The sequence below is a fragment of the Phacochoerus africanus genome, chromosome 13 (genome assembly GCF_016906955.1).
Source record: "Phacochoerus africanus isolate WHEZ1 chromosome 13, ROS_Pafr_v1, whole genome shotgun sequence".
In the NCBI taxonomy this organism is placed as follows: Eukaryota; Metazoa; Chordata; class Mammalia; order Artiodactyla; family Suidae; genus Phacochoerus; species Phacochoerus africanus.
This window is the reverse complement of record NC_062556.1, coordinates 16,472,964-16,495,745: the sequence shown is the minus strand read 5'-3', so window position 1 is coordinate 16,495,745 and position 22,782 is coordinate 16,472,964. Positions and strand designations below refer to the sequence as shown.

Genomic DNA, 22,782 nt, shown 5'->3' with positions numbered 1-22,782 from the left:
TAAAATAGAGCATTTATTGATGGAATAACAAAAGTGCTTTTCTTAAATATTCTTCAAAATACATTTGTACAACTTACAATAATATATCCAAAATAACTGTATATACAAAACATTGCCTAGTTTTAATGTATGTGCTTTTTCCCCAAAAATTACAAAGTAACTTCTTTTTTATTTTTTTGGCAAAGTTCAACCTTAACAGAGGTGACAGTTTTAAAGGTTGGTTTAAGAAAATAGAACCTGAGGGAAATTGACACGCAAGAGTCAATGACAAGCAAGAGATTTGGAGGAGTATTTTTAGTTTGTTAAATAAAAATGTTTTTTAGAGTGATACTTTTCACATTACAAAAATAAACCAAAATGAAGAAAAGGTCACTGTAAAATGATGGAAAAAGGATCTGTAGACTTGCTCTTAGTATTTCAAAAAGCCAACAATGCATGTCAAAAAATGAATGCAAGATCACAACAGTCTTGTATTTACTTTGTATTTGGAGAAGGTAGTGAAATAAGTGGCCACATTCTGTTTTCTTTTAATTGCTGTTAATATGGTTGATCTGATTGGCTCTTCGATGAATTTCATCCAAGAAGTTCTCCAGTTGTTCTATTAGCATTCGTTTTTTAAACCTGTAAAAAAATGAAGTAACAAAGCTCTCAGTTTCTTTTTAAACAAATAGTTATATGTCAGTATAATTTTCTTTAAAGAGAGAAACTACCTTGGGAAGATTTTTCAAAGTGATATACAAAATCTTTTGGAAGATTAGCAAATTATGTTATCAGTACAGTATTATAAGTTTGTACCTAAAACAAACAGTCTAGCCCTAGTTATAATGGGAAAGAGATTATTCCTTTCACAAGCAAAAAGAAAAAGGGGAGGAACCCTAATAAATACAAGAGTTATAAATATTCCAGTGAAATCTGGGCTCCCAAAAGCAGTGACTCCAATAGTTTCTCATGCTCTTTGAAAGCTGAATGTTAAAAGGAATGTGAACAAAATATGAATACATTCCCCCATAAAATGGAAGAAATGAAAGTTGGGCTCTCGCATTTAAACCATGGCGTTCTATTATTACAACTTAACTAGCAAATCAAGGACAATGAGAGGTCTCTAGTAGAGGATACAGTAAAGAGTTAAAGTTCAAGTGGAAATTTTTAAATATTTAGTAATGAATATAGTAGACCGAAACTGCTTTTGTCTACATTAAGTATTACTACTTCTGATGCTTTTCAGAATACCCAAAACACTGCCCCATCTATATTTACTTGCTCTCTACTTGCAAATGAATATGACTAACCACCATAATACCACACACCTCTCTAAAAGGTGGCAAGGTGGCAGACATAGAATTCAGGCACCAGGAATACGGCTAAATCTGTGATGAAGTACGAGCTGACAGAATGTTACATAAAGAGCAGACCAGGTTAAATACTCAAAATAAATAATACGAAAAGTTATGGCCTTATCTTGAAAATTCAAAGTAACCTATGTTCTAGCCATTCATGGGGGCGGGGGAAATAATGGCTTTATCTAAAAAGATTACATGTAGCATGGAAGAAACTGGGTTACTTGTTAAAGGGTGGGAATTTGGGAAGGTCAGATGAGATAAGCTCTAAGTTTTCTTACTAAAAATACTAAAATTCTAGAAGTCTTAAAAGAAAAATTAAAAACCACCTTTTTATTTTCTAAACTCGTACAACTATGCTTTCCAGTGAACTGCACTTCAGAGTTATAATCTTGATCCACATTCCTTGTACTAAAAGCGCATAACCCTGGGCTACTGAAGCGATCAGAATAAGGCCCATTTGTCCAGCTCTCGTCCCCTTAATTACATGTTTTCCCACGTACAAGTGAACTACATTCAGATACTGCCTTTCAAGGTTATTTTTCATCACTAATTAATATTAACTGTAGTTTAAATATACAAAGGAGAAAAATTAAAGACTATAAAATATAAAGACACCAAGAAGCCACAGAGTACAATTAATAAGAATTATGCAAGTATCTATATACTGTGTAGGGAGAAAGGGCCCATGATTTCTGGAGAATTTGTCTGTGGCTATTTTTTCAATAAACTGAAAAGAAGAGAGAAGTACTTATATACACATGGTGTGTCATATACATTCATAACAAGTATAAAATAGACAGTGTTAAAATATCAACTATATAAACCGGGGACTCATTTCATCATATCAGAGTGTACAACAGATTATTTACCTTGATGCTTCTTTAATGACATTTTGTAAAAATATTAGTCTTGTTTGTAAACTGCCTTGCACATGCTTCAGTAAAGTGAAGATTCTTTCATATTCTTAAAACAAGAGAAGCAAACAGAAAAATTAAGTGGCTTTTCCTTTGCACTCTAATTCAGTATTTTTCTATTGCAATTTATTAGATCAAAATATACTAAAACAAAACCAAAAACAGTCTATGTAAAATTTCACTGCTCATTAGAGATTTTATAATACATCTATTTTAACACATGTCAACAAAGATAAAATAACTTGTCAAATACTGCTTTTTTGGTAACAGTTCTTGTTAAGGTATTAAGCATAAAGCTTAGAAGGATGAATAAATAGCTTTCTGGTAGTGCCACTAAAAATAAGAAGTGGCCTTTACAAAAATCTATCCTTAAAGCTTAAATTCTAAATTACAGCCATCCTGCAGTGGGGAAGGGGGATAAAATAAAGGAAAAAAAATTACAAAACAAAACAGGTTAAGAGTGCTATCTCAGTTCAGGTTTTCCCTTAAAACTCTGCCAAGGACTATGAGCTCCTGAATGGCAAGTACTGAGTCTTATGCACTTAGGGACCACACCTGGGTCACTAGACCATCAGAGCAGGTGATCTGTCAGCATCTTCTGAATGAAGTCAACAATACTGAAATTTTACCTCATAGAGTTCTTTTGTACTGAGATAATAGATAGCGTTCATAATTTTAGCTTTTGGCCTTAAACATATCCCTGATCACTATTATAGTTTAAATCTTAAAAGTTAAGATGGTGTGTAGGTTCTCTGCCAGGAACATTACAGCTATGAAGTCATTTAATATTGACTAAATCTTTTTGGGTTTGCTATTACATTAAAATTCCAGTTGCTGGTTGGAAGAATACACGAGACTATGGCTTCCCATCATGGGAGGCCCCGTGTGTAACTTATCCTTGTGCTCCTCCTCTGCTCTCAGTCCCTCCTCCTTCCCATGCCTAACACAGTACTTTGGATACAGCAGATATTCAGTACTTGTAAGCTGAATAAAGAATCAAATCTTACATAGCTCATATGTTGTTCAAGACTGATCTAAGGAGTTCCCACTGTGGCACAGTGGGCTAAGGATCTGGCATTGCCTCAGCTGCAGCTCAGATTCAGTCCCTGGCCCAGGGACTTCACCATGCCACAAGTGCAGCCAAAAAAATAAAAATAAATAAACTATGACCATACTTTAAAAAAAAACGGATCTAAAATCAGACCTATGTAAGCAATGAGATTCTGATGTATAGCACTGGGAACTCTATTCAGTCACTTACGATGGAGCACGATGGAGGACAGTATGTATGTGTGACTGAGCCACTGTGCTGTACAGTAGAAAACTGACGGAACACTGTAAACCAGCTATCATGGAAAAAATAAAGATCATTTAAAAATAAAAATATTCATGGGGGAAACCTAAAAAAAATAAAATCAGATCTATGCTTTTAGTTAACTTTACTTTTTTTGAGCACTTTTCATTTGTCTCTAATTATATATACATACTTCTTCCTGGCTTTCGGATCTCTTTCATTATTTGTGCTTTTAGTTCAGTGTTGACCTCTTCATGGCTTCTGCAATGCATCAGTTTCTTTCCTTTGTTGAGTGAGGATGCTGGTATATTCTCTTCAGGACACTGTTCTTTATCTCTTGGCTCCTCATGATTTTCTAAAAATCCACCAACAGTGAGGTCATTAGTTCCTAAATGGTCATGACCAAGACCCTCTGTGTGATTGGCTGGTCGTTCCAATAAATTGGCTGGAGAAGACGTTGAAAATTCAGTATCCATTGCATTTGGTGTGATATCTGAAGAAAGTTGGTCTGCAACATGATTTTCAACTACATCATCTATTGTCGAATCATTAGTGGCTTCTGAAACTAAAAACAAAAATAAGGGGAAAAAATTGAGAGCCAATTTCCAGACATACAGTAAAGAAAACTGCAGAGAAACAATATTACAGCAATTCACAAATGCTCTCTCCTTGACCTGATGCAAATTAACAAATAATGTGATATGGTTCTTAAGCCTTGCCAAATATATGGTGAGTTTCAATGTGAAACATTCACACCATTTACAAAATTTGTACAACTCTTGCCCTTAGGAAAAAAAATAAAAGCTAATTTCAGATAACTTTCAGTTCTCACTTTATTCAATTTTATTGAATAAATTAGGTTTGGAATGCTTTAGGGAAATATGTGTGATCAAGATTATCATGGATATAGTTTTTGTTAGAGTACTAGTTCATTCCATCCTGCCTCTGCCTCATGTAGTTACTACTTAGAAGCAAAGGCGAACACAGGGGTTTAACCACCAAACAGGTGGTCCCGCAGCATCCCCTTTTCTTATAACCATTCATCTAGTCGTAATGCACAAGAGCCAGTGCCCACTTCAGCTCACTAGACGACCATACTTAAAAAGCTTGCAAGCTTGCCACTTAATATTAGATTATTAAACTTGCTCCCCACAGAAATCAGCTTAATTCCAAACTCTCTGACTGCTTACCAACCTCCAGGAGCCCAGCTGAATTCATCTCTGTTTTCCTCATTTACTGTCCAAAATGTAAACTCATCCCCATAAAAACCCCTCGAACCCCAGGAGACTCCCTCTCCCTCCTAAATCCTGCTCCATGATTTGCAAACTTTACTGAGTATTCTCTATAGCAATTCCTGCTTTAACTGAAACCCAATTCTCCCGCAAAGATACTGCACTTTCTTTTTCAGATCTGAAAAACAGAAACTGCTTTCTCGCAAACATTCTCAATGAACTTAAAATAAGGATCGGAATCACTGATTCTTTCACCTCCCAGGGCCACTTCAAGATCATTTCTCCATACACTCTTGCAAAAACTCTTTTTCTCTTTTGGGATTTAGCTGTCCCACTCCACCCATCCTCACTCTGCTCAGCACTATCTTTACTGATCTCCAGGGCACACCTGTGGTCAGGGATGTGTCTGGCACCTGGTCCACAGACTTCACCCCATGTCCCTTGGGATATCATTCTGGGTCCTTAGTATTCAAATTGTGATCTGTGGACAGGCAAGCAGCATTAGCACCATCAGAGAGCTGGCTAGAGATGCTCACCTTAAGCCCTCCCCCACACAACTTATTACAATCTGTCGTTTAACTAGACCACCTCCCTCCCCTGCCTCCAAGACTCCTATATACATTAAAGCTTGAGAAGTGCTGCAGTGTGTGACATCCACACCTAAGGAGATCACCTGCCAAGAACCTGGCCTCCCAATTCCTCACCTTTTCATCTCCAAAGAACTTTTCCACCCACCTCTTTGATTCTCAAGTCAAACACAAATTCAAGGACAGAGATGTGTGTAACCCTCATCTTGGCAGTATTCCTCCTACTGCTCTTGAACTCAGTCAGACTTTCACTCCCAGCAACTCCTCTACTTTCCCCTTCATATTAATCAGATTCTTTCTAGATATCCACTTTCTTACCTAGCCAACTTATATCCCATAATGTATCACTTTTTAACCAGTGTCCCAGATTCTCTCATCCTATTGTCTTCCCATGACACCTGTCAGGCAAAAATCCCCAATTTTTGTCTTGAAAAATCCCAGATTTGATGATGCAGTCTATCTGCTTGTGCCAGACTCGCAGGTGGGATGATGGGTAAGCACTACTGGAGAATACGAGCCAGCTCTGCAGAGTGGTCACAATCACCGTCCATGACCTGGATCTTAGCACTGCCTAGCACTCTTACTACAACCTTTGCTCCTTCTACCACACACATACACAAAAAAATCATTTGAACCGTCTCCTTCCTCCTAACATAACATCTCTTACTTTCCCAATCTCTCCTTCCTCTCAGCATTAAGTCACCTCCAACTTCAAGAAGGAAAGAAAAGCTATAGAATGGGAACCTCCTCAACTTCCCACCGTTACACTTGTGCCCACCACACCTGCTCAGCTTTAATGGAAGAAACGTCCTTCATGTGGGCTCTGAACCATTCCCTTCCTCCTTCTCACTGACTGTACTTTCTTTTACCTTCATTTTCAGCCCCCCTCCCATTGATTCCATCACACCAGCATTTAAACATACTCAACTCTGTCAACTTAAAGACCTTCAGACCCACTTCAGTCCTCCTGATCTGCTTAAGAAGCATCTGAGACCACCAACTACTCAATGCTCTTTCCTTTTAGCTTCCACACCACACTGAATTCTTCCCTATTATCTTCTGGATTCTTCCCTTTTTCTCTGAATCTTATTTCTCCTCTTAAACTTCACTACTTTCAAAGTTCTATTCTAGGCTTTTTCTTCTCTTTCCCTAGGTCACTCAATGGGGTTTAAGGCTGCCTCCCATACCCATCTCTCCAGCCCAGTTCTCTTCTGAGTTCCAATTCAACTATCCATCTTCTAACTGAGGATCTCCACTTGGCTATCCAATAGATATTTCTAAACTAAACTCATTCAACACCTCTTCTTCCACTCCATCCCTAGCACACTCAAATACCCACTGTCTCTCCACTGCTCCCCTGCCCTGACTCCAACATCCAGTCAGTCATCACCAACTCCTTTGCTGATGTGTCCAAGTATTTCTTAAATATTCTTCTCACAACCCACTTCCAGGTCACCATTAGCTCTTCCTTGTGTTTCCCAACTGTTGCCTGTGCATCCCTAACAATTAATTAATTAATAGTATCAAATACCCAATCACTGCCCACAATCTCCAATTGCCACATCTTCTGTGTTTGTGGAAAGTTCAGGGTCCAAATCAGACCATAAACACACTGCAATTGATTTACATGTCTTTTAAGTATGTTTTAATCTATAAAATCCTTCTGTACCTCTTTTTTCCATGCACTTTTTTTTTTTCTGGAAAAACACACACACACACACCAAATTCTTTGTCCTATAGTTTCCCACAATCTGGATTTTGCTAATTATATCTGTTTTGTAATTTAACATGTTTCTCTGTCCCTTATATTTCCTAAAAATTGGTACTTAACAGAGGCTTGATTAGATTGATGTTCAGTTTGTGTGTGTGTGTGTGTTGGGGAGAGGAGCGCAAGATGACTTTAAAAGTAATACTGTGTAATTCCATCAAGAGGTATAATATTAATTTCCTTCCAGTTAAGACATTATTAGCCATGAAAGATCACCACCTGCAATTAACGAATCCATTAATTAAGAGTTTCCTGTATCAATTCTCATTCTTGCCCACAATAAGGCCAGCCTGGTCTTTATAAAATGCTAATCAGATCAGATCATTACCTCTTTAAAACCTTTCAATGGATTTTCATTGTCCTTAGAATAAAGTCTAGAATCTTTACAATGGCTTCCAAGGCCCTCTATGATCTGGACTCTGCATGTGTATTTCAGTTCTCACCTTACCTCATCCTAACCCCTAATGTGTTAGAATTCTTTCAGCCCCCCTAATGTCCTGCTCTTTACTGTATGCCTTTGCACAGATTCTTCTTAGACGACTACTGTAGCACAGGCAAATGCACAGCTTTAGTTATTAACTAATTCCCACTCATCCTTCAAGTGTTCGCTTAAACATAACTTCCTCAGCAAAGTGCCCATAGACTATGTTAAATCCACTTGCTAAATGTTTCCCAACATACCAGACTTCCCTTCTGTAACATTCATCATACTTCCAGTGAAATGTTCGATGACTTTCCTTCCTCACTCGTTATAAATGCGCACAGAGATCACTGTCTTGTTTACCACTATAACTCAGTGCTTCGCACTGTCGAAAATAGCATATCATGGAGTTCCCATTGTGGCTCAGCAGCACAAGGATCCGACGCTGTCTGCCTGAGGATGTGGGTTTGATCCCCGGCCATGCTCAGGATCTGAGCCTTACCACAAGCTGTGGTGTAGGTCACAGATGCGGCTCAGATCTGGTATTGCCATGACCGTGGCCTAGGCCTCAGTTTCAGTTCCAATTTGACCCCTAGCCCAGGAACTTCCATATGCCACAGGTGTGGCCATAAACAAACAAAACCGTATCATTTAAAAATTAGTGGTTGAATTAAACTGAAATTGAAAACCATCTTTCTGTGGGTATTGATAACACCCCTTTAGAAAACTGTAGTTTTTAAATATTTAAGATTTGCAAATGATATTTTAGATCATGATAACTGTTAAACATAATAAGCATGAAATGTTCAATAACTGTTCATTTAAAAGATATAGAGAAATGCTTACATGCTAATTTAGAATAAACAAGTATCTTCTCTTGGACACTCTTGGACTTCATCGATTTTTTTCCGTAATATATTACAAAAATCTCTTCCATGAAGAATCAAAAAACAACAAATAACGTTAAAGACAAACTCTTACCTTTATGAAGAGGAAGGGGTTTAATAAGATCTGGCTGTGCTTGAGTCATAGGTACAGGTGGCCCTTTTCCTCCAATATGATTGTTCACAACGGGATTCTGCTGTCTGCCTCTTAGTAGTGGAGACATACAGCGGCGTCTTTTAGGGATGCCTTGCATATTTGGTTCTCCAGGTCGTTTATGTTTATTTTGAGGTCCAGCCACAAATTCATCTGCCTCATCTATCATCATTCCCTATAACAAGAAAGAATATAATTTCCCTGTCTTTACATACAGTTTTTAAATGGCACAAATAATTCCAATTACCATTAAAATAACTATATTTTAACTATGTGACATGAGGTATTCTACCAGGAAAATAGCTTCAGCTTACTTCAGTTAGATTAAGAACTGTTAAATTCACAGTGCCTAGCACAAATAAATTATATAAATAACATTCCAAATTTACCTTTTTATCCAGCTTAAAGGGGTTGCCAAATGTATGCAACCTTCGAGGCTGATCAGGATCAAGTTCTCTTAGTGGAGAAGGTACTTGCTTGAGGTATTCCTGGTAATTCCCCATTTGTGCTATAGGAACACTGTGCACTTGATCTTTTCAAACAGAATAGAGCAACAACAAAAGTTAACCTCACTAAAACTACCTTCCATGTGGTTATCGAATAATATCTTCTCATGAAAACAACCTAAATGTCCATCAACAGATGAATGGATTAAGATGTGGTATATATACACAATGGAATACTACTCAGCCATAAAAAAGAACAAAATAATGCCATTTGCAGCAACATGGATGGAACTAGAGACTCTCATACTAAGTGAAGTAAGTCAGCCAAATACCATATGATATCACTTATACCTGGCATCTAATTATGGCACAAATGAACCTTTTCACAGAGAAAATCATGGACTTGGAGAACAGACTTGTGGTTGCCAAGGGGGAGGGAGAGGGAGTGGGAGGGACTGGGAATTTGGGGTTAATAGATGCAAACTATTGCCTTTGGAATGGATAAGCAATGAGATCCTGCTGTATAGCACTGGGAACTGTATCTAATCACTTATGATGGAGCATGATAATGTGAGAAAAAAGAATATATACATGCATGTGTGACTGGGTCACCGTGCTGTACAGTAGAAAATTGACAGAACACTATAAACCAGCCATAATGAAAAAAATTAAAATCTTAAAAAAAAAAAAGAAAGAAAAAAAAATAGTGTCTCCTGATGTATGAATGCTACCTGGAGTTACTCGGGGGAGTCCTCCCTTACCACATGGCCTACATTAGTTTGTTGCCATTATAAATATTGTGACAAAATCTAGAGATTTTTAAAAATAAAACTTAATTATCTTCTAAACAAAACAAATTTCGCTGTATAGAACAAGCAATATGTTTAACATTTCCATGAAAAGGAGTGTCTCTTCTACTCTATTCCAAATAATTATAGCATAATTTACAGGAAAATGATGTAGATTACCCTTTTTATAGAACACTTAGTTGAAATGCTTACATCAGAGTGGGCAAAGGGTTAAGGTCCCCCCTGACTTGATTCGTAGTAGCTGCCATGGGCAGAGTAGAAGAAAATACCAGAATATGACATATTTTGGCCATTTAGAGTTAAATTATCGGATATGAGTACATCACAAGAAAACGATGTTGTTTGTGTCTGTGCCTGTATGTGTGAATGTATAAAGAAAGCCAAAAAGGAAATTAAGCTGTTAACAAAGATTGTTACTTCTGGGGAATAGAATTTGGCACAACAGTGACGGCAGTAAGAAACGCAGAGAATGAGGGATGAGTCACTTTTTACTTCATTCAATGATTATGTAATACTACTGCAATAATTCTTTAAAAGTTACAGCAGCATTCTATGTGTTTTCAATATAAAGAAAGAAGTTTAGTAAAGAAATACCAATATTAAAACGATAATCTAACCTTCATCCTGTCCTTTAAGAAATCTACGGGTGCTCTTCAAAAGATTAGATCTCATTCTTGTTAAGTGATCCAGAAGATTCCGTCTTGGTATGTCATATGCATTCCTAAATGTCTGTGGCTTCAAATCCTGTTAAAAAAGATTCAAAGACAAAATTTACTTTGAAACATAGAATTAAGAGAGACTAAAATCTCTAGCCTGCAACACAGCTTTGGAAATAAGATATACAAGTTAACTAATTAGCTTAAAAATAGAATAAAGAGATATGATGCAATCTTAAGAACCTAAAAATACAAAATTGGTAGTGAGATTCAACCAAATAATCTCAAATTCACATCTGTCCAAGATTTTATTATATATTCTGGCTAAGAGAAGTAAATATCTTAGAAAATGATTTCTAAATTTTAAAGAGTATGAAGGTTTTTATTAAAAAAATCCTTTGATGTATTGTTTACATAACATAAAACTACCCATTTTATATACACAACTTGATGAGTGTTAGTAAATGTATAGTTGTGAAACCATCATTACGATCCAGTTTTAGGACACCTCCATCATCCTAAAAGTTCCTTGTGCCCATTTGTAGTTAATTCCTACTGTAAGCAACCACTAATCTGCTGTCTCTCTATGTTCTATTTTATAAGTGGAATCTTGCAATATGAAATCTTTCCTATCTGGCTTCTTTTATTAAGCATGTTCTTAGGATTCAACCATATTATTAAGGTACTGCGAGTCTATTCCTTTTTTATTGCAGAGTAGTATTCCATTACATGGATATACTATAACTTTATTCATTCACCTGTTGAAGAACACTTAGATTGTTTACAGTTTGGGGCTATTACAAATAATGCTTCTATGACATTTACATACAAAACCTTTATATACATACTTTCATTTATCTCAGGGGAAACCTACAACTAGAACTGTTGGTCATATAGCAATATTTACCTTTCTTAAGAAACTGCAAACTATTTTCCATCAACAATATATGAGCGTTTCAGTTGTTCTACATCCTTACCAATACTTAATATTTTTCAATTTTAAATCTTAGCCATTTAGGTGGGAATGAAATGTGATCATATAGTTTTAATTTACATTTCCTCAGTGGCTAATAAGGTTGAACCTCTTTTCATGTTGAGTTTGTATAGCTTATTTGGTGAGGTGTATGTTCAGATATTTTGTCCATTTGAAAAATGTATTTTATTTATCTTTTGGCCACGACCATGACATGCAGAAGTTCCCAGGTCAGGGATCGAACCCACACCACAGCAGTGACAGCATCAGATCCTCAACCTGCTGCACCATAAGGAGACTCCTTATGTTGTGCATTTTTCAACTGCATATTTGTTTTGAGTTCTCTGAGTTCTTTATATATTTTGATACAAGTCCTTTATTCAATATATGCTTTTCTCCCAGGCTGTAGCTTGCCTGGGAGAAACTTCAAAGTTTCTTCTGAAAACAAAAATGTTCATTTTTAACAAAGTTCATGGAGTTCCTGTCGTGGCTCAGCAGTAACGAACCCGACTAGTATCCATGAGGACACAGGTTCAGTCCCTGGCCTCACTCAGTGGGTTGGGGATCCGATGTTGCCATGAGCTGTGGTGTAGGCAGCAGACGTGGCTTGGATCCCATGTTGCTGTGGGTGTGGTATAGGTTAAGGCAGCTACAGGTCCAATTCGACCCCAAACTTGGGAACTTCCATATGCCACAGGTGTGGCCCTAAAAAAGACAAAAACCCAATTCAGTTTATCAAATTTGTATGCATTTGTGTGTGTGTGCTTTTGTGTTATATTTTAGAAATCTTCACTGACCCATGATCCAACATATTAAACAATTTATCCTGTTTCCTTGTAGAAGTTTATAGGTTTAGTTATGACCATGATCATCTCAAGTAATGTGAGGCAAAAGTTTATAAATATGGATATCCAGTTGTTCCTGCACTATCAGTTAAAACGGCTGTCTCTTCACCCACTGAATTATTTTGGCATCTTTATTAAAAACTGACTGTACATGTGAGGGTCTGCTTCTACTGACCTGTATACTTATCCTCATGCCAACAATACAACATACTGATCACTGCAGCTTTACAGAAACTTTTAAAAGTACATAGTGCAAGTGTTGCAACTTTCTCTTCCAAAATTGTTTTGGCTATTCTAAGACCTTTACACTTACATATAAATTTTAGAATCACCCTGTCTGTTTCTACAAAACGACCACTGGGATGAGGACCTTTTTAATAATGATTATTCACAAAGCGTTTCAGAATCATGCTGTGCTCCCAAGGTCAGCAGTGTAAGTACCAAACTACAGTGAACCCTACCCTTAGCTATGTGACTTTCAGCCTGTCTTCTCATCTATAAAATGAATGGGATGGTTTGCTCTTTGCCAGTCCACTCATCCACTCACCAGGTACAGTGTTGAACTCTAAAATTCAACGATTCAGTAAGAGTATAATTGATCATTTTTCTGCAGAGGTATAGAAGTTTGAACAAACTGAGCATCAGTGAACAGAAAACTGGATGTATTCAACAATATAACAATGTAACTAGAGCAGTACTAAATTCCTATAACCATTACCTTATTAAGCAAAGCAACTTGGAACCCAGTGTATTCTTTCATATTAAGGTCTAGCAGTCTGTGAGGAACATCCTCTGAAATTCCCTGGAGCAGCTGTTGAAAATCTTTCCTATAAGCCATTGATAAACCATGTGATCGGCTTCGGACTTTAATTCCAGTTTCCTGTACTACTTTTTTGCCTACAGAACCGATGACTCGATCAGATTCTATTTTGGCCTAAAGCAAAAATAAACAAAAGTTGTCTTGACATAATCTAAAGTGGTAAATTAAATGCTAATAGTTTTGGTCTTCTATAAATTATTTCCTACATTTAAAAAGAACACAGGAAATTTAAAGCTCTACTTAGTACTGTAGTTTATTTTCAGTCCTTGGTAAACTTAACATAGTTTATAATGTCTTAGGATTTTAAATGATCACAATTCTTACCTTTTGGGGCAGGACATACAAACACAACTTCAATTTATTTTATTTATTAATATCCACTACACCTAAATCATGAAATGCAAACGTATCCTTTCCAATTCAGAGACCATGTAAATTAGAAAAAGAAAATTTCATCAATATTTACTTACATTATAGCCAAGGTATAACTAAATGCTCAAAGATATGGCAAATAGAGTTGAAGTTTTTCACTAAAAAGCAAATAGCAATATTTTGACTCCAACCTACATTTCAGTAGTACTAGAAAAATTGTGTTTTATACAATTTCAGTAACAGCAGTCAAACTGAATACTGCTTGAATACTACAGTAACTGTTAATGTGATTTATGCTCAAAATGACAAAATTCATTATTTTTACAAACATTTCAAAAGAAATTTGAAATTCCCATTTTGAAAGAATAAACTATAGATTTTAAAATCTAAAGCAAAAGAAACTGATTTTTTGACAACTTTCTAACATAAATTTCCCAAAAGAAAACATGAAGAATCTTCATGTACAGGAAGGCTAGGACACATTAATAAAGCCATTTGTACAAACTAGGAATTATTATTTGAAACTGACATTTCAAAATATGGCATACTATGTACTTGAAATGGAATTATGTTATTATATGATACATGATGTGGTTTTAAAATGTACTACATTAATATGATGGAATTAGAACCATCAAGAACTAACATCTGGCCTATAAAACACCTTAGCCAAAACCATTCAAAATACTTAATGGCTCTATTTCTTAACATTACCTGCTGACTCAGTTTTTTGAGGTATGAAATGACACTGTAACTAAGTCCATATTCCATACTGTCTGCTATTAGGTTAGGTGCTCCCATCATTCTAACAGCTTTCTTCAAAGGCTGTAGGGAAAAAGAAAACACCACTCAATCCTAAGCTTGTCGAAAATTTACAGCTACATGTATTGTCGATTTTGAAAATTTTGCCCCAAGAATGTCTCCTTCTTTTCTTCAGTAAGAGAGTCACATAATCTTATCTGTATTTCAGCAAAATGTGAGTTATGAAAGCCAGTCTGAAATACTCAACAAAGATTAGAGGCTGTAAAAATAACACCCAGAGCAAGGAAGGGTGAAGTCTTGGACTTCTTAGTATCACTGGAAACAGGCAGGAGACACAGTGCAGAGGTAGATTGGATAAGTGAAAAGGAGTCAAGGAAAATAGACGATTTCTACCTTGGCTAACTGGAAGGGTTGTGGCTAGGCCCCTCACTAGCTCTGTGATCCTGGCTCAAGTGCCTTAAGTTTCTCATTTGTAAGATAATACTAGTTTCTATCTCATAAGTTTGTCATGGGATTAAATACATCTGGCACACAGTTAAGTATTCAGTAGATATTAATCATTACTACTGTTATCATTAGCTGAGCTGAAAAAATGGAAACAAGCTCTGAAGGAAAAATGAAGAAGCAAAAACAGCCTAATATTTACTATGGATATGGTATAGTGAAATAATTTTCAACTGAAAGGAAAGACTAATTGAGAAGCACTTTGTGCAATGAAGAACATCACTGGCGGACTATTTAGCATATGTGAATGGGACAAAGTCAGGAAAAGGATATCCATTCACTGACATATCAGAAAATGTTTAAAAGCACTGGTGTCAAACTGGAATCAAATTCCAGATCTGATATTCAATATACATGTAGCTTTGGCTAAATCCTCACAGTTGACTGTGAAGCATACAATGAGTCAAATACACGCAACAGTTCACATCCAAGTGTTCCTGCTTTTACTACACTCACATAGCAGGCACTATATGCTAGACACACATGACTTTTCTCTTACAACTATTACATAGGATTTTCAAAGCTCAAGGAATTATTGTTCTTATTAAGGACCACTTAGAAAGCTTAGTTACAGTCAAATGCTGTAATATTCCTGCAATGAAAGCAGGAGTAATGTTTTAAAGTGCTCTTAATGCAGGTCTTTTTGTTAAGAAGTTACTTTTCACAAAATAATGTATGCATTATTAAATACCTATTATGATACACTAGGTTTTAAATAATCAGAAAATTCATGGTTCTAAAAATACAAGTTTCTGTGAGAATATATGCTTAAAACAGGTTTCTGGAGATTTAGGGGAAAATGCAATACAAATCTTTTTTTGTACCCTTAAAGAGAAATAATTGTAAGACTGCAATTTTAAAAACTTAAGTACAACTGAGGTTAAAAGCCTAAATTCTAGAGCCATGTAGCCTTGGATGAATTATTTCATCTTTCAGTGACTTAGTCTCCTTATCTGTGAAACAGGAACAGTGATTTCTGCCCCAGAGGGTTACCATATGAATTAGAGGAGGATGGTACCAGGCCTGGGTAAGCATTATATGCACACACGTTCTCCTGATCATCATCACCATCATTACTCTACACAACACCGAAACGTTTCTCTCCCATTATAGCTATAGAGGCATTTGTACACTCAATTTTCATGACATTTATTCTGTAACAATAATAAATAAAAGTCTGAATCCCTACAGTAAATTATATGCATAATATAAAATCTTATAACAAGTTGTTTTTAACGATATTCTTACCCCAAGATAGTAGGGAGGCATTGTCTTCAAATAACTTTCAAATGACTGTCTCCATTTCAATGTCGGTTTTGCTTTATGTACTTTAAACAAGTCATCTATAAATGGATAATGTGAACAAACGATCATCATTCACTGCTTTCACACATGAAAATCAAGTCCACTAAGTTTCATTTTTAATTTTTACTAATTTATTTATTTACTTATTTTGCTTTGTAGGGCCTCACCCAAGGCATATGGAGGTTCCCAGGCTAGGGGTTGCATCGGAGCTACAGTGCTGGCCTATTCCACAGCTACAGCAACGCCAGGTCTGAGCTGCATCTGCAACCTACACCACAGCTCAGGGCAACGCTGGATCCTTAACCCACTGAGCAGGGTCAGGGATCGAACACGCAACCTCATGGTTTCTAGTCAGATTCGTTAACCACTGCATCACAATGGTAACTCCAAATAAGTTTCATTTTTAAAGTCAGCCTTCTTATGTATTAAATCTGTGTTTTTAAAAAAATTTTAAAAGGTAAAAAATTTTTGGTTCTGTCAGTTTTGAGTAGTAATATCACTTTAAAAATGAAAAGGTGCCGATTATAGTCTAAAATATGTTATAATAAAGGGAGAATCATGAAATACACAAGGAAAATCTAAACATGAAACGGATTTGAAGACAGAAACAAAGTAGGCATGATGTTTTCTATAAAGTATACCACTAACATTTTGATTATAACTTTTAAATCTTATGCAATTCCATGAAGGGAAAGATGTTTTCTCAAACATTACCCCTCAAAAAATTATAGCCAAGAGGTCCCTGGAAACCAACTTTAGGCTTATTATATTATTTTAATTCAGTCATTAAAAAAAAAAATTTGCCAGGAGTTCCCCAGTGGTCTAGTGGCTAGGACTCAGCACTTTCACCACTGCGGCATGGGTTCAATGCCTGATCTGGGAACAGAGATCCCACATCAAGCCGCTGAATGCTGCAGCCAGAAGAAAAGAAAAATTTGCCAAATGAAAATTAAAGTATAGATAAATTCTTGGAAAGAAAACACACTTAGATCTTATAAATGATATGCTTCCACAAAATGTCTAATTATTTACCAAATACAAGGCCTGCATACCAATTCTAACTATATAAGAATCTAACTTGTAAAAAACTTAGAATATTTAATTTAGAAATTTAAAATACAAGTCTTCAATAGTTTGCAGAATCAAAGGAAGTTTGATGCTGACTTTCAATTTAACAGAAACATGTACAGGTTGCTATAAAACAACCTTAGACAGCTTCAATATTTCCAAAAAAAAAGAAAGAAAAAGAAAGAAAACCTTCATTAATTTCCAGAAGACAAGAAAACTTAAGAGATGTTCCCAGAGTTTGTTTTTAGGAAAATTCCAATGTATGTTAAGCCACAGAGAATGTGACAAGAATAACTTACCTAAAAGGGGAAGGAGGACTGGGTAATTATAAGGCATCACAAATAAGTTGACACAGTTCAGTGCTGTACTGGCTTTCAAGTAACCAAAGGGATGGCCAAGTTCACTGTATTTTGCGCTATTGCTCACATATACCTGTTAAAAAGGAGTGGTTAAAACTTCCTATTTAATAACCTTTGCAGAATGTTACATAAAACCACTGATTCAATCAACTTAAATTTTCAAATCACTACAGTTGTTTAGCTCACCTGCCAACACGTTTGAGGAGATTTTCTTTCCAGGATAAACTGAGTCAGCGGTGAAGGTTCCAATTCATATTTGTCAAAAGGCAATTTGTCAATAACCATTGGTTCACAGTCTGTACAGGAAAACTTCACTACAGGATGAGATGTACGAGGTGGCTAGAGGAGAAAGGCTTATCATTACTCTTTACAGAGAGCACCAGAAACAAACTTCTTTTTAGCATCCCTCACTACCCAAGTTTACCCAGTTTTGCTAGGGAGAGTTTCATTTACTAATGAGAGCACCACTACACTGCAAGAAAATACCTAAATGCAATGCTTAAATTATATACTATACACGAGAAAATAAAACACTTCAAAATCTATAAAGATTAGACCTTTACAGATCTTAAAATCAAATTTATCAGAAAAATCAAATGCAAAATTTCGGAATTAAATAAGTACTCATTAATTTTTATATATAAGAAACAAATAATGAACAGAAACGTTCATTAGTCCTCAGTTGTAGCAATTTAACTACTTGTACATAGTAGAGGCTTCCAAACTGATCATACACTTTGATCAGTACAAGTTTTTGAATATAAAGTATATTAACACAGGTATATATATTAATTTATAATTTATTTATAAATTAAGTTATAAGTATATATTAAGATATATATCAAAATAATGTTGAAAATAGAAAAAAGTAAACATAAATAGAAGTTCTAATGCTTTTCCTTCCCTACTCAGGGTATTGGTTACCCTGTGGTAAATAAATACACTCAACTTTGTTCTAGAGCTGCACAAACCACAGTACTTTAAAGGAAAAAACAAACAAAACATGTTACTCTACTTCCCCCCCCTTAATAGTCTCCTTCTTAAAAATCTTACCAAGGGAAGACTGGTGAAGCTCTGAGCTATGTGGAAATATGTGGAAATAATGTGAAATAGCACAGCCATAAAGGACTCCCTTTTAGCCTTGATTACTATCCATATGCACTAGCGGCTCCCAAACCTACTGTGCTAGGAGCACATCGTTCTCATTCCTCTTCTGTATCCAAGTGCCTATTAGCCAAAACCTGAATCTTCTACAGGGCCCTCAGACATTTTACTACCCAATTCATCATTTTGGCCCCCAAACCACAAAATCTGTTCTTAAAACCTAAATGTTATCCTTAATGTCTCCCCCTTTCCTCCATATTTAACTGTCACAAAGACATAGATTAAATGGTACCACAAATTCTAAGCCACTTAGACACATAAACATGGCAGCTTCTCAGCATGTACTGTCTTCTGTCCATGCTAAATGTTCATCTTAGCACTCTAAACTTTCTTACTAATCAAATTCACGCCTTCATCACGTCTCAAACTAGATTAGTACAACTGTTTATTTTTAATTAGTCTCCCTAATTAGTCAGCCTCCTCCAAGCAATCCCATGCCATGAAATATAATCATATAATTTTCCTATCTCAAATTACTGGGTAAAAGTAGCAGTCAATCACCTAAAAATAGGGCCAGATTCTTTTCTTTTAATATCACACACAAAGAACCTTGACAGTCTGGTCCCTATCTGCCTTTTAACCACCACACCAGTAACAACATAGTATACTGAAGCAAGTCATAGCTTATCATAGCACTGTGAACATCTAATTCCTATAGATAAACCATATCTTTAATAATAGTAACACTTAAAACCAGTATGAAAAGCAGTTAATGATTACTATTACAAAGTCACAGTCTCCCTCATACTTACTAGTGTTGGAGAATTCTGATCTGGCCAAAAAGATTCTGGAACAGGCCAATGACCTATAGGAACCCCAGTTTTAGGATTTGGTCTGACATATATGAGTTTGTGACAACTATGCCAAGGCTGGGATCCAAAAGGCCTTGATATATCTGGTTGCCCATCTATAGCACAAAAATTACAACAAAGAAAGTATATATCATTAAGGGAAAAAAACATACAAATTATATTTATTATTATATATTTATAGTTACTTAGTAAAACTGTCTTAATTCTTGTTAAATTCTAGATTTTCCCGTTTTTCTTACATGGCAGAATACTATTATGACTAAGGCTTGACATTCAGATTAGATTCGAATTCATTAGAGAGTAACACCAGCAAATTCCAACTATGAATTCAACAGCTGAAAGGCGGTCCCACAGCATCCTTTGCTTGCCCAATTAGAGTATGTAAAACATACTTTGCGATAAATATTTGTTTAATGAATGGTTTTTTTCCCACCAGATGATAAGGACAAACACCCAATTTCTTTTTCATCAATGCCTAGCTTAGTAAATACAAGGTATAAGTATTGCTAAATGAATATTTCTTTAAAATCATCTTAATTAAATCCTAATAACAAAAACAAAAACTTAATATGCGAATCCAGATTTGAGGCATCTACCTTTAATCTAAAACAGTTCTAGAAAATAATAACTCTCTTCAACTGTTTAATAAACACCGAGTTAGTGCCTAACTCTAAGTACAGTCCTAAAATAATTTAAATACATTGCACGTCCAACAATTTAATTTTTTGTAAGTTTGTTTTTTAAACCAGACACAGCAATACAACTTAAATAATTTTACCACCTTCTGCTCCTTCCCTATAATCGCCTCTGAGGGTACCATTACCTCATCTTTATGACCTTACTTTTTTCCCAGTTACCCATTCTAGCAGATCACCCCTGCCAAGTGTCATTAACAACTTTCTAATTCTTGTCATAAGCTACATAAGCTACATTGTACAATGCAGAGGGTCCAGATGTAAGCTGTCCATTAGTTCTGGTGAAACTTCTTATACCCTCTGGCTAATATAAACAGTTCATGATCACAGAATATTAGAATAAAGCCATTGAGGCTCACTTAAAAGTTAAAAAGAATCAAGTTAAAAGAGTTATAGAAATCAAGCTAAATGGTAAAGGCTAGTTTTCCATTTTTGGAACCACACCAACCAGTCTGCCTCTTAGAAAAAAACAGAGTTAAGAAATTAAACACCTAGAGTTGAATACTCTTGTAAATTAAGGGACATGGAAGAAGTGTATATACTAGAGAGAATCATTGTTGCAAAACTAAAAAAGGAAATAGGCTAATCTGTAAAAGCTTTAAAAAGGTTTTTGGCTCTTACAAATTCTTAGGGTTATGAACAACCAGTTTAAAAAGGTGATGCTACTGAACGACTATCACATTATCTTGACTTCCCTATTTAATCTTCCCTCTTTACTGACAGTCATTCTGTTATCTTATAATTTGGCCTTGTCAACGTTAAAGCCAAATCCTAGTAATTTTTCCGTTCTAGTTGAATACTTTATCAAGTAAGTTTAAAATGTCTGTTTAAAAAAGTGCAATACCTTCTACAGGGGAAGGATCTGGTCCTGCTTTTTCAAAGTTTATTACTACCCCACTTTGTACTTTCTGCACCAAGGACTCCAGACACTGATTAAGCATCCTTGGAGAACATACAGAGTATGAGCGGCCTGAAATAAAAAGAATAAAGAGAACTTGTTAGTTGCAGAAATTACTACTTTTAACAAGGAAGAACCCCAGTAGGATTTTTGACAATACTGATTTACAAAAATTCAATGATAAAGTTTGACTTTTTCATCATCTAATGGAAGAATAACAAAACAAAAATAGTTGTCATCAATCAATCATATAAATTTTTTCTTCTAATTAAAGGTATAAAGAAAATAGAAATCTTGGTCTGAACAAACCACAATGAAAAAAAATCACTACATATAATATATTGTGTGAGATGTGATTTTAAAATATATATAAATATAAAAAACTATCTCCAACTGTTTTCCAATACAATTTAACTTTATTGCACATACACAGCATCTGATTAACTCCCCCAAAATTTTACTCCTGCTTAAAACAAGTATTATCACTAAAGAGTAATACTAAGGACACAGCAGATACTCAATAATTATTAATTGATCTGCTAGCAGGCACTGCATATTTTAAGTACTTGCACTTTAATATACAGATAGTAGCATATGTTTTTCTGACTACCTATCTTAAGTGAATTTCCCTCTTGTATATTTTAACATATATATATATATTTTTTTTTTTTGGCTTTTTTTTAGGGCCGTACTCGCGGCATATGGAGGTTCCCAGGCTAGGGGTCTAATCGGAGCTACAGCTGCCAGCCTATGCCACAGCCACAGCCATGCCAGATCCAAGCCGTGTCTGTAACCCACACCACAGCTCATGGCAACGGCGGATCCTTAACCCACTGAGTGAGGCCAGGGATCGAACCCACAACCTCATGTTTCCTAGTTGGATTTGTTTCCACTGCACCTCTATGGGAACTTCCTGGGAACCTCCATATGCCTCAGGTGTGGCCCTAAGAAGAAAAAAAAGAAAAAGGAAAAAATATAAGTGGGAGTTGCTGCTGTATCCCAGCAGTAACAAACCTGACTAGTGTCTATGAAGATGTGGGTTCGATCCCTGGCCTTGCTCAGTAGGTTAAGGATCTGGTGTTGCCATGAGTTGTGCTATAGGTAGCAGATGCGGCTTGGTTCCCACACTGCTGTGGCTGTGGCATAGGTTGGCAGCTGCAGCTCCAATTCAACCCCTAGCCTGAGAACTTCCATATGCTGCAGGTACAACCTTAAGAAAAAAAAGAAAAGGAAAGAAAGAAAAGGAAAAGACACAAGTGCAAAGATTTCTTAAACCAGATTTTCAATAAATATATCTAGACCTATGCTATCCCATACTGCAGCCACTGGCCACACATGGCTACTAAGAACTTGAATTGTAGCTAGTCCAAATTGAGATACACAGTTATACACTGGATTTTGTAGATGCAATATGAAAATAATGTAAAATACCTCATTTTAAAATATCATTTTCATGTTGAAATATTTTGTACATACTGATTTAAATATTATTGAAAATGATTTTTACCTGTTCTTTTTTAGTGACTATAAAAATTTATAATTATATATGTAACATATCAGATTTCTATTTGTGTGCTGCTCTAGACCAGTGCTGAAAAATAACACCAAAAATCTTTTATCAAACATAATGTTATCTGTAATAAATTCAAAATGGCAAAATCCTATCTTTAACAAATTCAACAAATTATTACCAAACACGG

At 35.7% G+C, this 22,782-nt stretch overlaps 1 protein-coding gene across 6 annotated transcripts in view; it reads right to left on the bottom strand.

The window, feature by feature from the left end:
* Positions 1-22,782, bottom strand: part of INTS6 (integrator complex subunit 6) — a 91,521-nt gene continuing 68,739 nt past the window's right edge. For 4 of the 6 annotated variants that reach the window (XM_047756431.1, XM_047756434.1, XM_047756433.1 and 1 more), the window contains 13 exons: positions 21,029-21,154; positions 19,430-19,584; positions 17,700-17,852; positions 17,454-17,586; positions 16,030-16,124; positions 14,230-14,340; positions 13,042-13,257; positions 10,467-10,593; positions 8,984-9,126; positions 8,538-8,769; positions 3,742-4,113; positions 2,210-2,303; positions 1-621 (listed from right to left, as the gene is read on the bottom strand). In XM_047756431.1, coding sequence (XP_047612387.1) covers positions 528-621; positions 2,210-2,303; positions 3,742-4,113; positions 8,538-8,769; positions 8,984-9,126; positions 10,467-10,593; positions 13,042-13,257; positions 14,230-14,340; positions 16,030-16,124; positions 17,454-17,586; positions 17,700-17,852; positions 19,430-19,584; positions 21,029-21,154 — 2,051 coding nt within the window. In that variant the 3' untranslated portion in view covers positions 1-527. Of the gene's footprint in view, positions 622-2,209; positions 2,304-3,741; positions 4,114-8,537; positions 8,770-8,983; positions 9,127-10,466; positions 10,594-13,041; positions 13,258-14,229; positions 14,341-16,029; positions 16,125-17,453; positions 17,587-17,699; positions 17,853-19,429; positions 19,585-21,028; positions 21,155-22,782 lie in introns of those variants that run through there. The other 2 variants (XM_047756432.1, XM_047756437.1) reach the window with 2 other exon arrangements.